The sequence below is a fragment of the Pan paniscus genome, chromosome 17 (genome assembly GCF_029289425.2).
Source record: "Pan paniscus chromosome 17, NHGRI_mPanPan1-v2.0_pri, whole genome shotgun sequence".
Classification (NCBI taxonomy): Eukaryota; Metazoa; Chordata; class Mammalia; order Primates; family Hominidae; genus Pan; species Pan paniscus.
This window is the reverse complement of record NC_073266.2, coordinates 48,765,635-48,779,018: the sequence shown is the minus strand read 5'-3', so window position 1 is coordinate 48,779,018 and position 13,384 is coordinate 48,765,635. Positions and strand designations below refer to the sequence as shown.

General features: G+C 36.5%; 1 protein-coding gene across 2 annotated transcripts in view; it reads right to left on the bottom strand.

The window, feature by feature from the left end:
• The window catches only part of DSG4 (desmoglein 4), a 38,140-nt gene extending 28,789 nt beyond the window's left edge, over positions 1–9,351 (bottom strand). For both annotated transcript variants that reach the window (XM_003830257.5, XM_003830258.4), the window contains exons 1-2: positions 9,169–9,351; positions 959–994 (exon numbers count right to left, since the gene is read on the bottom strand). In XM_003830257.5, coding sequence (XP_003830305.1) covers positions 959–994; positions 9,169–9,216 — 84 coding nt within the window. In that variant the 5' untranslated portion in view covers positions 9,217–9,351. The remainder of the gene's footprint in view (positions 1–958; positions 995–9,168) is intronic.
• Positions 9,352–13,384: the final 4,033 nt, after the last annotated feature.

The following is a 13,384-nucleotide window of genomic DNA, read 5'->3' as shown; positions in this document are numbered from 1 at the left end:
TGATGATTCCTCCAATAATCCCATGGACACCTATAAGGCTTTGCAATGCTGTCATTTGTATCTGTGCTTGCTATATGGTTTTTCTTTCGTAGCCTTAAGTTGCTGCTATTGATGTATACTTAAGAATTTCATACTATTAATGAGATTAGAAATGTCACTACATGTGCAAGCATATTTGTATACATGCATAAACTATATATATGCACGTATTTATTTTTGTAAGTCCTAATGTACCCCCTGAAACACAGGTGATTATAAGTTTACTTAGGCTAAGCTTCATTTAATTACCACTTTGGGGGAAGGAGGTGTTCCACTGAATGAAGCATATATTACAACCAGAGTATTTACATTATTTCTCCATTTTGATACAACTTACTGAAATGTACCACCTATTCCCTATTTCACCAAAAAGATGAGAAAACTTTATTTTTTCCAATGATTTGAGGGGATCATAAGGAAAATTTAACTATTATAATAAAATAAAGCTCTGCCAGAGATAGAGGACAGCAGCTCTATTTCCTGAGTTCTACTCTAAATGGCACTAGATTATATGTTTTCTATTTAGTTGGGATTATACAATTTGAATGTTTGTCCTTTTTCTCATTGATGAACCATTAATTGTCTTTCTGTCTAATGTGTCTAAACAATCTCTTCCCACTCTAAAGTGTCACTTTGCTGCTTTTGCTTTGCTGTGGATTGGAAAACATAAATAAACTACTCATATAGTTTGATAAACAGAAGTTACTAAGACACTAAGCTGTTGCAAACACATGCCCTAAATGCATAGAGATTTGGGAGCATGGATTTTACCATCGCTATTTCAGTTCACTAGTTCTTTCTCTTAACTTTTACCTGGATAATTACAATTTCAAATATTCTGATTTTTATATACAACACATTACAAAATTCAGTTTTTGTTTTAATTTTAAATTGAGAAAATAATTTTATTTTACATTACCTCAACAATAAATTCACTGTTTACTTCCATCACCACCTGTTTTGATAGAAGATACCACATTAGCATAAATTTGCATAATTTAGAGGAAGCCATGTCATAAAAACATTGACAATATTCTTTTATTAATTCATTTTTAAATATACATTTTGTCGATGATGTGAAATAAACATGGCTAACACAAATGAATAATAGACTTTTTGCCCTCCAAAGTATTTACATTTTAGGGAAGACAAACACATAAATCTACAGCAGGTTAGGATACCTCAGTGGGTTCGATGGAGGATAGAGAAGGAAACTCAAGTTATCCAAGTGAATTTCAAGAGGACTTCCTAGGAGAGCAGGGATTTGAAAGGGCTCTGCAGAATGAAGCTAGTTTGATAAGAGGAATTGATGAGGAAGAGCATTTCACCCAGGGTGAAACAAGAACACAGTTGTAAAGGCTCTAAGTCAGCGGATGTTCCAGAAATGGTCAATAATATTTTTGCTGGAAGGTAAGGGAACGTATGAGGAGCTGTGGGAGATGCAAGAATCTACATGCTGTTGCCCTGATGCTCAGTTTCATCCATTAGAAAAATAGATGAATAAGTTCTTTGTCAGTTGGAATTTATTTTACTCCTATTACTCCTTGAACTCTTATACCACATTTCTATTGATGAATTATCCCTTCCATAGGTTCATCCTACTGGAATATATTTTCAAGCTTCACACATATTTTAATGTATTTTAAGGTTTTTATTGAGCAGCCTAGCATACTTGTCTGTAATGAAAATATACATATGAATAGAAATTTTATTTTATTGGAATTTCTATCATTGTGAGGCTCTAAGTGTAAACAAACATTTTTTCTCTGAATTAGATTAGTTTTACAATTATACTTAGCATCACAATTGAGCAAACAAAATGCAAATATTGAAATTTCAATGCAATATAATTAAATATGAAAAGTAAAAATTTATTGGAAATGCATTGCAAACACAGGGATGAAATTTTAAAAAAATTAGTTCTTAAATAAATATTACTTATTATTAGAATTAAACAAGCTTCAGAACCAATTCTGTTTTGTCTGGTTTTGTCTTTCAGTTGTAAGTACTGGGAAAACTTGTTCATATTAATAGATGACATTGGAATTTTTTTTCTGGTAGCAGAGTCATTAAATTCTTAAAACTTATTCTGAATTACATGACCTAAATCTATAAGGCAATTTATCATCAAAATGATTTTTAATGATGTATAAGTTGACAACTCCTTTAGGTCCTCTTTTAATTTTGTTGAAAACAAATAATTGAAAAGCAGGACTTGCAAAAGGATTTGTTAAGTGCCTTGAAATTAACTCTCTTTCTCAATACTGACGTCAATATTTTCCATTATTCCTTAGTTTAGTGCCCCAGATAATTTCACAATCTATTAGACTGCAACAGAATGTTTGCCATGGCTGAAAGGTGTGACTTTTTAAGGGGGATTTGGGAGAGAAGAACCAGCTTGATACCTCAAGTTCAGGTGCACGCTGAGGTAGATTGACTTGAGGAAAGACTAGAAGCTGGGGATCTGGAAAATGATTCCTTTAAAACTCTAGTTTTAAAACTCTAGTATTTTAAACTTGAGTTTTAAAGGAATATGCTAGAATAAAACTAGAGTTTTAAAACTAGATAAAAAACTCTAGTTTTAATCTAGAGTTTTAAAGGAATATACTAGAATAAAGCTAGAGTTTTAAAACTAGAGTTTTAAAGGAATATGTATTCAGCAAAATACGTGTCCCAATTTGAAGACTCTTATAGGAACAATTAAGCCGATATCAAGTGTACATTTGGAAGTCATTGATTTACAGTCCATAGTGGATATGTAGCCTTAAATTATAATTTGGCTTTATAAAAACAATGTGATTTATTACAAATTTCTTGAGACAGGCAGGCACAAGAACTGAGTAGTGTGGCTTTGGACAAATCCCCTGGCTTCTCCCTGTTTCAGACTCTGATCCAAATAGAATGACCAAGGTGGAAGTGATAGGCACAGCAAATGCTCAGTACATTTGTAAAGACGAAGGAAGAAAGAAAGAAGCGTTTTCTTCTGTGCTTTCAAGGGCGCATTCATAGTGCCCCGTGACATCTAAAAGTACTAGCCAATCATTTTTAAGGACTTGAAAGTAGCCACATCAAGCAGACTTGTCTGTAGTTTAAACGGATGAGGAGTTTTGAGTTCATTTTACCTTGGTCTTATCCTTTCTACAGAGCCCAGCTCAACTGAAGTAACTCTGAGAATGTTTGAGTATAAGCCCCTTTTCATCCTTTTGCTGTCCCTGAATTTTTTATTTTTCATTATTTTCAGGCCAGGGAAGTGGAATACTAGGACCCAGGGTTTTCATCTAGCAGAACCTATGCTGTGCTGATGGAGGCTTCCATAGTACATTTGTGGTATTTCTGCTCCCTACTCAGCTGGCTCTAAGGATGAGGGTAACAGAAGCCAAACCCTCCAAATCCTGTCACTTTATGTACAGGTCTCCCGGAAGGAACTTGCCAGGTATTACTCCCAGGCCCTATGAAATCATAAGCCCCATCAGGAGCCCTCACTTTCTAGGAAACACCTGTTAATGAGTGTTTTGGAAGAAGCATGGAATGACATCAGCCTCCTAAAGTGCACAACATAACTGTATGAACCTCAGTTAGACCGTGAAAAGTAGTCATGGACTCCTAGGTAATGGTGGAAATTCCTTGCCTACAAAAGCCTTTTTAAAAATTTTTCTTTTTTAAGACTAGTCAAGTGCAGTAGTGAGACAGGGGGGAAAGAATAGAACAAGGAGCTTGACCTGCAAGTGGCTGTGAGCAATCAGTTGAGATAACTCACTACCTTTGGACCAGCCCAAAAGTCACATTTTCAGAGCAATATGTGGGCCAAGCATCATCCATTGATGTGGCTTGACCTGAGGCCCTGAGTAAAAGACACACACACCGAATAGAAATGGCTGAGCCAGTTATCACGATGGTAGAGTACTAGAAAAGGGAGTTGGAGGCATGTGCTGTTGAGGGAGCAAACATAACCTGGAGAGATGTGTGGTATCCTAAATGTATTACAGTCTCTGTGGGCCTGGTTGATGACGGTTTCCTGTCTGCCTTTATTTTTGGATGTCCTTTTGATAGGTTGCATTAATGGCAAAAACTTGAACAGGACTTTTACTGGAAATATAAAAATGCTTAAGATACTAATATTTGGCTGGGCGTGGTGGCTTATGCCTGTAATCCCAGCACTTTGGGAGGCTGATATGGGCAGATCACGAGGTTAGGAGTTTGAGACCAGCCTAGCCAACATAGTGAAACCCCATCTCTACTAAAAATACAAAAAAAAAAAAAAAAAATTAGCTGGGTGTGGTGGCGGGTGCCTGTAATCCCAAGCTACCAGGGAGGCTGAGGCAGGAGAATTGCTTGAACCTTGGAGGGGGACGTTGCAGTGAGCTGAGATCACACCATTGCACTCCAACCTGGGCAACATTGCAAGACTCCAACTCAAAAAAGAAAAAAAAGGAAACTAAAATTTATGTCTCTGCTAATTTCTGAGAAAGAAATGAAGAGTAAGACACAGGCCTAGAAAGAGTGACATGTTAAAACAGGAGGGAAGCAGGAAAATAAAAAAAGATACTGGGATGAATTAGGCAATGTAAAGGAAGAATGTATAGGGTTGGTCATTTGTCCAAAGGGAGAAGAGAGTCAATGCTGGCAGAGTTGAAGAGTTTTGGGCTCACATCCTGACTGTCCCAGTTGTGAGCTGTCTGACTAATTTATCCCATGAACATTTTTTTTTTAATTTGCAAAATTTACCTTTCGAGACTTTTGTGATCTCTTCAAATGGTTTTGTTAACTGTGAAATGTTTTGTTAGTGTCAGGTGTTGGAATGGCAATGTAGTGGCTGGCAGCTTCAGAGAACCAATACCTCGTCTCAATATGAAACACTCCAGCTCTTTTTAAAGCTCACTGACCATGTTAAAGTTGCTCATCAACATGTGGGTGGGAAATATATGATTAAGTGACTTGGTAAGAAAGATAAGTTAGAAACTAAATCCATTCATTCATTGAAACATTTTCATTGACAAAGCATGTGACAGACACTGTTCTCTATGTGCAAGACAAGTTTTGACCTGTAATAATGTATATATTCCAGAGAGGAATAACAGGATACACCACACTCTATTGTCATCTAACTTTTAGAAAACTGTAGAAATTTTTCTGGGTCTTGTTTTCTCTTTTAATCCTTACTTCTAGAGAGAACATGATGATTTTATATAAGATATGTAGACTCTAAGCATATAATATATGCTTCTTGCAATACTGGAATAGATATTATTCTCTTACATTCTGAGTGTATTTAAAGTAGTAGCTACAGAACAAGGCTACTGTTTCATCTCTATGACTTACCATTTTGAAGTAAGTAGTCAGTTTTGAAGTCATCCACATATGTAGGACCAACTTATTAATAAGCAGTTCTTTCCTGAATAATGCTTATAATAATAATTGAGTAAAGCAGTTACCATCCTACCAGGTCTATGGTAGAGTTGCCAAGTTCAAGCCTAATTATACCACTTTTGCTTATAATGGAAGGTGTATCAATAATGGCATCTTAGTTTGTAAGCCATGTAATTTTCTGCGTAGAAAAGAAGGGCAAACATTTCTCATGCAAGTTATGTCTGAAGGTTTCCCTCCAGGCACTGTTGTCACACACCCTGTAGTCAGAGCTGCTTTCCATGAGTGAGGAATTCCAACTGTGCTCCCACTTGGGGAAGGGAAGGAAACATTACTGCAGCTTAAACAACGGTTTCATTGCTCTATACGGAACTCCTTCCTGGATAATTAAGAACTAGAAAAGAGTCAGACTACGTACTCAGGATCCAGAAGCTCTGTCCCCAACAAAAAAAGTATCTTTCAAAAAGGAAAAGGGTCATAGAATCCCAAGGGCCATGAAATCTTTTTAGGGCAGGATTTTTATCCTACAAGTCAATAGGTAGATATTCTTGAGAAAACTATACTAAGTTATAGGTCATGGTAATACTAGATATCTCTTGGGATATAAAGCTTTTTTTATATGAGGTTCTCCCCATGGACTCTGCAGGAATTTGAAGGCAAAAAATATAAACTTATTCACTGATTTAAAATACATTTAGTAATTCCTTAGCCACTTATATCAACAAAACAATCGTAGAGGTGAGATTTGCTTCGATGTAACCTTTGCGGTGATGAGTACATTCTTTCTGTAATAAGCAGTACTGAAACCAATCATTTAAAGCAATCTAGGGTATTCTGTTTAGTACAAATATCAAGCCAAATAGGATAAGGTGTTTTTCTCTGTCATATTTCTGGAAATTTGCCTGACAAGTAAATAGAAACAAATTTCTGTTCCACGTTTCAGAATAACATATTTGAGTGCACGTGAGAACTAAATTGATAAGTGGCTAAGTTAATTTTAAATATGTTTTCAAATTTTGATGCCTGCTCTCAACTTGCAATGAGATAACAGCTATATTTAGCCACCTACCTTTTTAACTTCCAAGAATTAGACTATTTAATGGAAGTGCTTACATCTTATATGTAGCATGAATGGTCATCACACATAGAGAAAAATTCTTATCTGATAAATGGTTGTCTTTTATGACCTTATCCACTTGATATAATATAGGCCTCTTCCAGCTAATAACTGTCCTGCCGTAAGTGATTCCTTCCTTATAAAATTTATACAATCCATAGAATTACCGAAATCCTCAGATTCTCCAGCCAAATTTATGAAAACTATTTATGAGCCAGAAATGAACTTCTACTATGTAAGTATTCAGTGGAGATAATTTTAGAATTGCAGTTTCTACAGTGGAAGCAACTTAATAACATCATGTCTAACCATACATTCTCACATGAGGTCAAAGGAAGCCCTGAGAAGTTGGGTGCTTTTGCCAAAGTTACACAGCCACTTTGAAGAGGAGCTGTAATTCAAACCCGGGACTTCTGAATCTCGGTTCACTGTTGAATGTCCCTCACCACCCCTGTCTGTTTTATAGAAGAACATGATAAGCATCCTTAGGAAGAAAATGCCACATGACTCGTGATAAAATCAGTGTCCTATTGTAATCTAGAGTTTTGAGTACCTTTTGCTGGTTAGCCAGTCAGAACTTTGTTTAAAGTACTCTTTGCGGTTGAGATGTAGCTGACACAAAGTACCTGTGAGTCTCTGAGAGGCTGCCACACCCTCATTAGTGTAAGCTGCAATGATGCCCCAGAGAGTCTTTGATTTAGTTAATGAAGAAGGGGCAGAGTTCAAGTTCAGGAAATTAAAGAGAAGTAGGCATGTCTACTTTCCTATAATATCTATAACATCACATTGATTCTCCTTAAACAATTCTTGTATTTGTTTCAATTTTGAAATATGCTAGAAGTCTCTACCTCCCAATTCCAGACATTATTAATTGATATGGTAAGGGATCTATTAGACATGCATAAAGAAAAAAGTACTTAAAGAACTTTTTCACAATTACCATGAAATGTCAAACACAAAGACTTCAATATCAATGAGGAGTAGGAGGAATTAAGTATTAAAAACGCTAGTATTACCAAGGAAAATAAATAAATACTACCAAAAAAAGATCCTGAGAGTCTGAAATATAATACTCTTTCAAGATCAAGGAGAAGAATCAACTCTTCAATTAAATAATATTATCATAAAACATGCCTGTGCAGAAGGCAATGGGAGGCAAGATTTAGTGCTCAGAAGTGGCCTCTAAAATCTTGACACATACAATTTTCCTTACAGAAAACCAAAAGTTTATCTGAGTCAAAGCATGAATATACTCGGTGGAAGAGTAACAAGAGGTATATCCTAATAACTTACTATTTCAATTGAAGACCAAGTCCGATTCTTGCCTCTTCTTTTAGTAACATTTATTTTATTTAGTAAATAAATAATGATCATTGTAACAGAATATTGCCCTTCGTCTTATGTTTTTAAGTTTAAAAATATTTTTCAAAAATGGTATTGTTTAACAATCTGTCTCCTAAACTCAGAGGATGCAATATTCTACCACTGTTCTCACGTTCCCTTTTGAGCTTGGGGTTGTGTGCCCTTTGGCAGTGTTCGGCTCCCGCACTGCTCTTGAAGTTTAGAAATGTGAATTCCAGAAGAGTAGCTCTCACTGTGCCTCCTGGACAATGACGTGCTCCCATCTCTCCCAGCCCTAGCTACTCTCTGTCTCTTACAACTGATGTTCAGAGGAGTCTGGTATAATTGCCACTTGCCTAAGAATAGGATGGGAATCACTTTCTAAGCTTAGGTTGTAGCGCTAACGTGGATACTCCTGGGAGATTGAAGTGTGGCCAACTATAATGCATTTGTCTCAATTTACTTTGAAAAATTTGTACAATTCCTAATAATCCTGTCCTCTTATCTTCCCAGAATTGGCAATAGTTTGTTGATTGGCCAACTGGAACTGTGTTCTTCTTTGAAGTTGGAATTATCTCTTTCTAGGGTAGGATATTTGCTATGCATGCTGCCTGTCTGGAAATCATGTCACACCTTGGGCACCCAAAGGTTAGAGGAAAGAAATATAATATCCAAGATGCCATGTTTACTGTAAAGAAATAAGTCATTTAAATATTTCTTTGCTGGTCTGTAGGAATGCATTCATAATTCCAGAAAAGTTTTGTCTTGATGGCTGGGCTTCATTTTTCTTTAGCAATATCTGACTGGAAAAAATTCTCATGACTTTAATATTTCATCATTAGTTGCAATGTAATTTCAACATGGCTATCATTCCTCCACTTTGAAAGAAACTCATAGGGAAATAACTATTGAAAAGAAATGGGTTTGATTAACTTCCCTTCAAATTTAGAACCCATTTGCACGGGCAGTTTTCACAGCAATCTATCTGATTTATTTATATGATCATAGAATATGAATTTTATTTCCAATTTAAAATTTTAGAATAGTCCTAACACTCAAAGTGAAGTAGATTATGTCTCTGAGGGCATATAAATTTAATTCAGCCAGATTCTCACCCCGCTTCTCTATGGCATTTTGTTCCTCAAGGCGGAGAGAGTTGTTTGAAATTAACAGAGGCTGGACTTCTAGAACTCTCTTTGCAGGAAGGAGATTAAAAATGGAATAAATCCCATGTAGAAAGCCCGACAGTTGACAGAGACAAGACCTTGAGGCTGCATTTCCTTCCCACCTCTTTAAATTCTACTTACCATTAGAATGATCAAAAGGCAAATGTTTCTGAAGAAGAGCCAATCCATTCCTTTGGGTTTCTCTTGCACGCAAATCCTGTGAGATTCAATTTGAGCCCTCGTCTTCTCAGTTCCGAATTCTGCTCTACAGCAAGATATGCTTCGAGACACCCTTTTAGGAGGGCATGGGTGATAACTGTGGTGATCTCTGGGAAGAGAGATGAAGATATTCTATAATGACTGTTTCCCCACCCCAAACTCCCAGGCTGGTCTGGAAGACTGGCATTGTTTGGGCTCTGGGTAAGAATTTAGACACACCTTGATTCTTATTGCAATGAAACCCTTTGTTGGACACCAAAGAAAAACCTTACAGAGCGAGGACAAGATTTACAGGGAAGATAGCCAGTGAATAATAAATTACTCACAACATAAAAAATAATTAAAATGCTAGGGCCTATCATCATGCTGAATAAAATTAGAAGGCTTCTTCTTACTGCCAACATTGTAAAAGCAAAATTACATATACTGACAACACATACACACACATGTCCACTGCAGAACCCACTTCAAGGAATGATACTTTTAGCAGAGGCCATTGTTGAAAGTCATCAGGACTCAAGTATGGTATAGGAAGAAAGATAGAATAATGACGCTCATTTCAATTCAGTTGAGTCCTGCTTCTCTCTTTAAAATGTCTTGTGGTTGAACTGCACTCTCAATTTTAAAGATTTTCTGAAATAACAAAGTTAAGATGAAGGAACTCTGATTTAACTAGTACCAGTATGTTTGTTTCTATACTTTGGCATTTTCTTTCTTGATTATTCAGTCAAACCTCTACAATATGATATTTACAAAATCATTTTAAAGTAACTACAATACAACATTCTCACTTCTCATAGTATTACCACTGATAAAAAGTACATAATGTGGGTGAGGAACACATTTTACACCACCACAAATATTTATTAAGGAGAAACTGAAGTTGGAAACGTGAGAATTTAATGAAAAAAAGCCCAGAGTGGGATCTGGATATTTTTGAATATTATTTCCCTTTTTCATGTCTCCCTTTTCCTTTGTTAGTATGGGTTTGAAACAGGGTATAGAGTGTCCTGATGCAAACATTGCAGGCTGGCAGCAACATCAATAAACTTGAAAGAAAATGCAGTTAACTGTTCTCTGATTGATAGATAATACATGTTGGTTGGAGAATTTCAAAGGGAGACTGCCTCCTGTCTTCACTATCCCATCACTGTAATTCAGAAACAAGGTTGACCCTGGTAATAGAATGTATTCTAAGTATCGCTTAGTTTCTTGAGAAAAGTAGTTTTAGTATTTTTGGAAGCCAGATAAAGTAATTTACTTTTGCATTATTTCATGTCATGTTGAATTAGATAATTTAATTTGCCTAAGAGAATTAATGAAACAACTCCAGGTCTTTATGTGACATTGCTTTTTACAAGGGAAAAACAACATTCTTCTCTATTGTTGTGTTTGAAGGAGATATTTCACAAAGGTTTCTATCTTTTGTTTACACTATAGATGATTTCTTCTACATATAAGATTTTTCTTATATTTTCTTCTAATAAGATTTTCTATCTACTTGAATGCTATTTATAGGATGAGTTTTAAAGAAAAGAAACAGGAAGCAATAGAAATAGGTACTAGATCATTTATGTGGGTACCTCTAGCTTTCTCCATTTGAAACTCCTGATTTCAATGGTATCCAGAATTTGAATCCAGATTATAATTATGAACATATTTAAAAGATTCTTCAGTAACTAAGGAGGAACTACCTGAAGCCCCATCATTTCATTTCTGTTTACTCCTTGGAGATTTGTGGGAATGATCTTTTGCTTTAAATTTTTTTTTGGAGACAGAGTCTTGCTCTGTTTCTCAGGCTGGAGTGCAGTAGTGGTCTGAGTGCAGCTCACGGCAACCTCTGCCTCCTGAGTTCAAGTGATCCTCCCACCTCAGCCTCTCAAGTACTTGGGTTTACAGGTGCATGTCACCACACTTGGTTAATTTTAAAAATATTCTGTAGAGACAAGGTCCTGCTATATTGTCCAGGCTGGTCTCAAACTCGTGGGCTTAAGTGATCCTCCTGCCTTGGTCTCCTAAAGTACTGAGATTACAGGTGTGAGCTACTGTTTCCAACAGGGGATGATTTTACAGTGGAATTCCCAAAGACAAAACTTGGTTATGGTTCTGAGCTTGTGTAGATAAAGAGTAGCTACTTCTGTTTCTCTTGAAGAGTATCAGTCATTGTAGAAACAGAGCATAAAACATGAATGCTTAAAGATACCACAGAGATCATATAATCCAATCTCTCCTATCTTGCCTCTCTCCTACCCATGTGATAGTGATAGTCTAGGGAGGCTGTATGGTTTATTAGGGTCAAAGATAGGCAAGAGTTCCATCTCCTCATTCATAGTCAGTTTATATAAATACCAAGCCACTTTTCATTATTAGCTACGTATGTGAAGGCAAAATAGTGGATGGTTAAACACTATTAGATTTAAAAGACTTTCCCATACTTTAGAGTTTACTGAACTGTTGGTTCTATGAGCAGAATTTTTAGCAAGTTTTTTATAGTATTTATTTTTGATGTCAAACCAGTGACATTTCATTTGCTCAGATGAAACCATACATTGGCTTTTAGGGATGCTACTGATATTTAATTATTGTACTTATGCTTCTATAATATTGTATAAAGTAGCAAGACACCTTTATTCTCCACATCACATCTGTGTAGAACACAGTGAGAGCTTTAACACCTGTACTTTTCAAATCAATGCCACAAAAGGCAAGGAATTCAATACATGCCAATACAAGTCCTCTTTGAAAAACAGAAATGTAATTTATACAGACAAAGATATTGTGGAAATGACATTAGGGCAAACTTTTCCATCAAATTTTTCTAGTCTAGGGTTACTACTGGATATTATGCAAGTATCCAAGGACAATTCTATTTCTTGAAAGCAAGAGTTAGGGGGAAGGAAATTTAAAAAATATTTATGGTCCTAAAGTATGTTGGTCAAATGCAGCACAAGTTGTTTCTAGAGCTGACGCAAGCAAAAGGTTTTCATCTGCCTGGGCCTGGGGAGGCGGGGACAAAAGGTAAACAAGGCTTGTCAGGATTTTGACCTAGAGTCATTGCTGTGAACACATGTCTGTTCACCTACCACACTGAAGATAAACATCCTGTCCCCTCATTAAAGGCAACTTATGTATGGCAACAAGGGGCCGGCCAACCAGGTTATTTAATGGGTGTTAGAAATCATAGAGATTAAACATCAGTTTCGTAAAGAGTTATGTTATTTCCATAAAGATGATGTTAGTTTACACCCTAAAATCATGCTTACATCCTGACAGAGATGCCTTGTTGATTATCTCTGTGAATTCACAGGTATAGAATGTATTCCAAATAAGTGGAGACAGAAGAGCGTGGCTTCTAGCTGTATATTAAATAAAGCGTATTACTTACATACTTATTGCATACTTGCTACATACTTATCTAGGAAATATCATCTTAGTTTGCCTCCTGCCTCCCGATGACTACAGTGGCAACCATTCTACAGTGTGATAATTATTTAGATGTCACTCTGGTTTCTTCAGTGACACTGGCAGTGTCCCTCTTATGACAAAGTTGTATCATGTACTCTTATGACAAAGTTGTATCATGTACATGGTTAACTTTGATGCTGCTAGTTACATATCTGGCAACCTCGACTATGGAATCTGGTCAGCTCAGGATGTCTGAGGAAGAAATCCAGCAATAGGAAGGTCAAAAGGTAGGCAGTATTTTTTGAAATATATTTCTTAGGCCATTATGTAGAAAATGCAGATTTCCTGGCCCCAAATTTAGTGAATCAGAAGCTTTGGGGATGAGATCTAGAATTATTCATTCTTAACATGCTCTTTAGGTAATTCTGGGGAGGCAGGCTGAAGTTGAAGAATTATTGAATCAGGGTAATCACGTGGCCCTATGGGTGGCCCAGAGAGAAATGGCACCAGGTAAAAAAGAACATTTTTCTTTTTTCTTTTTTTGAGACAGAGTCTCCCTCTGTCACTCAGGCTAGAGTGCAGTGGCACAATCTCAGCTCACTGCAACCTCCACCTCCTGGGTTCAAGCGATTCTGCCTCAGCCTCTTGAGTAGCTGGGATTACAGGTGCCCGCCACCACATCTGGCTAATTTTTTGTATTTTTAGTAAAGACGTGGTTTCACCATGTTGGTCA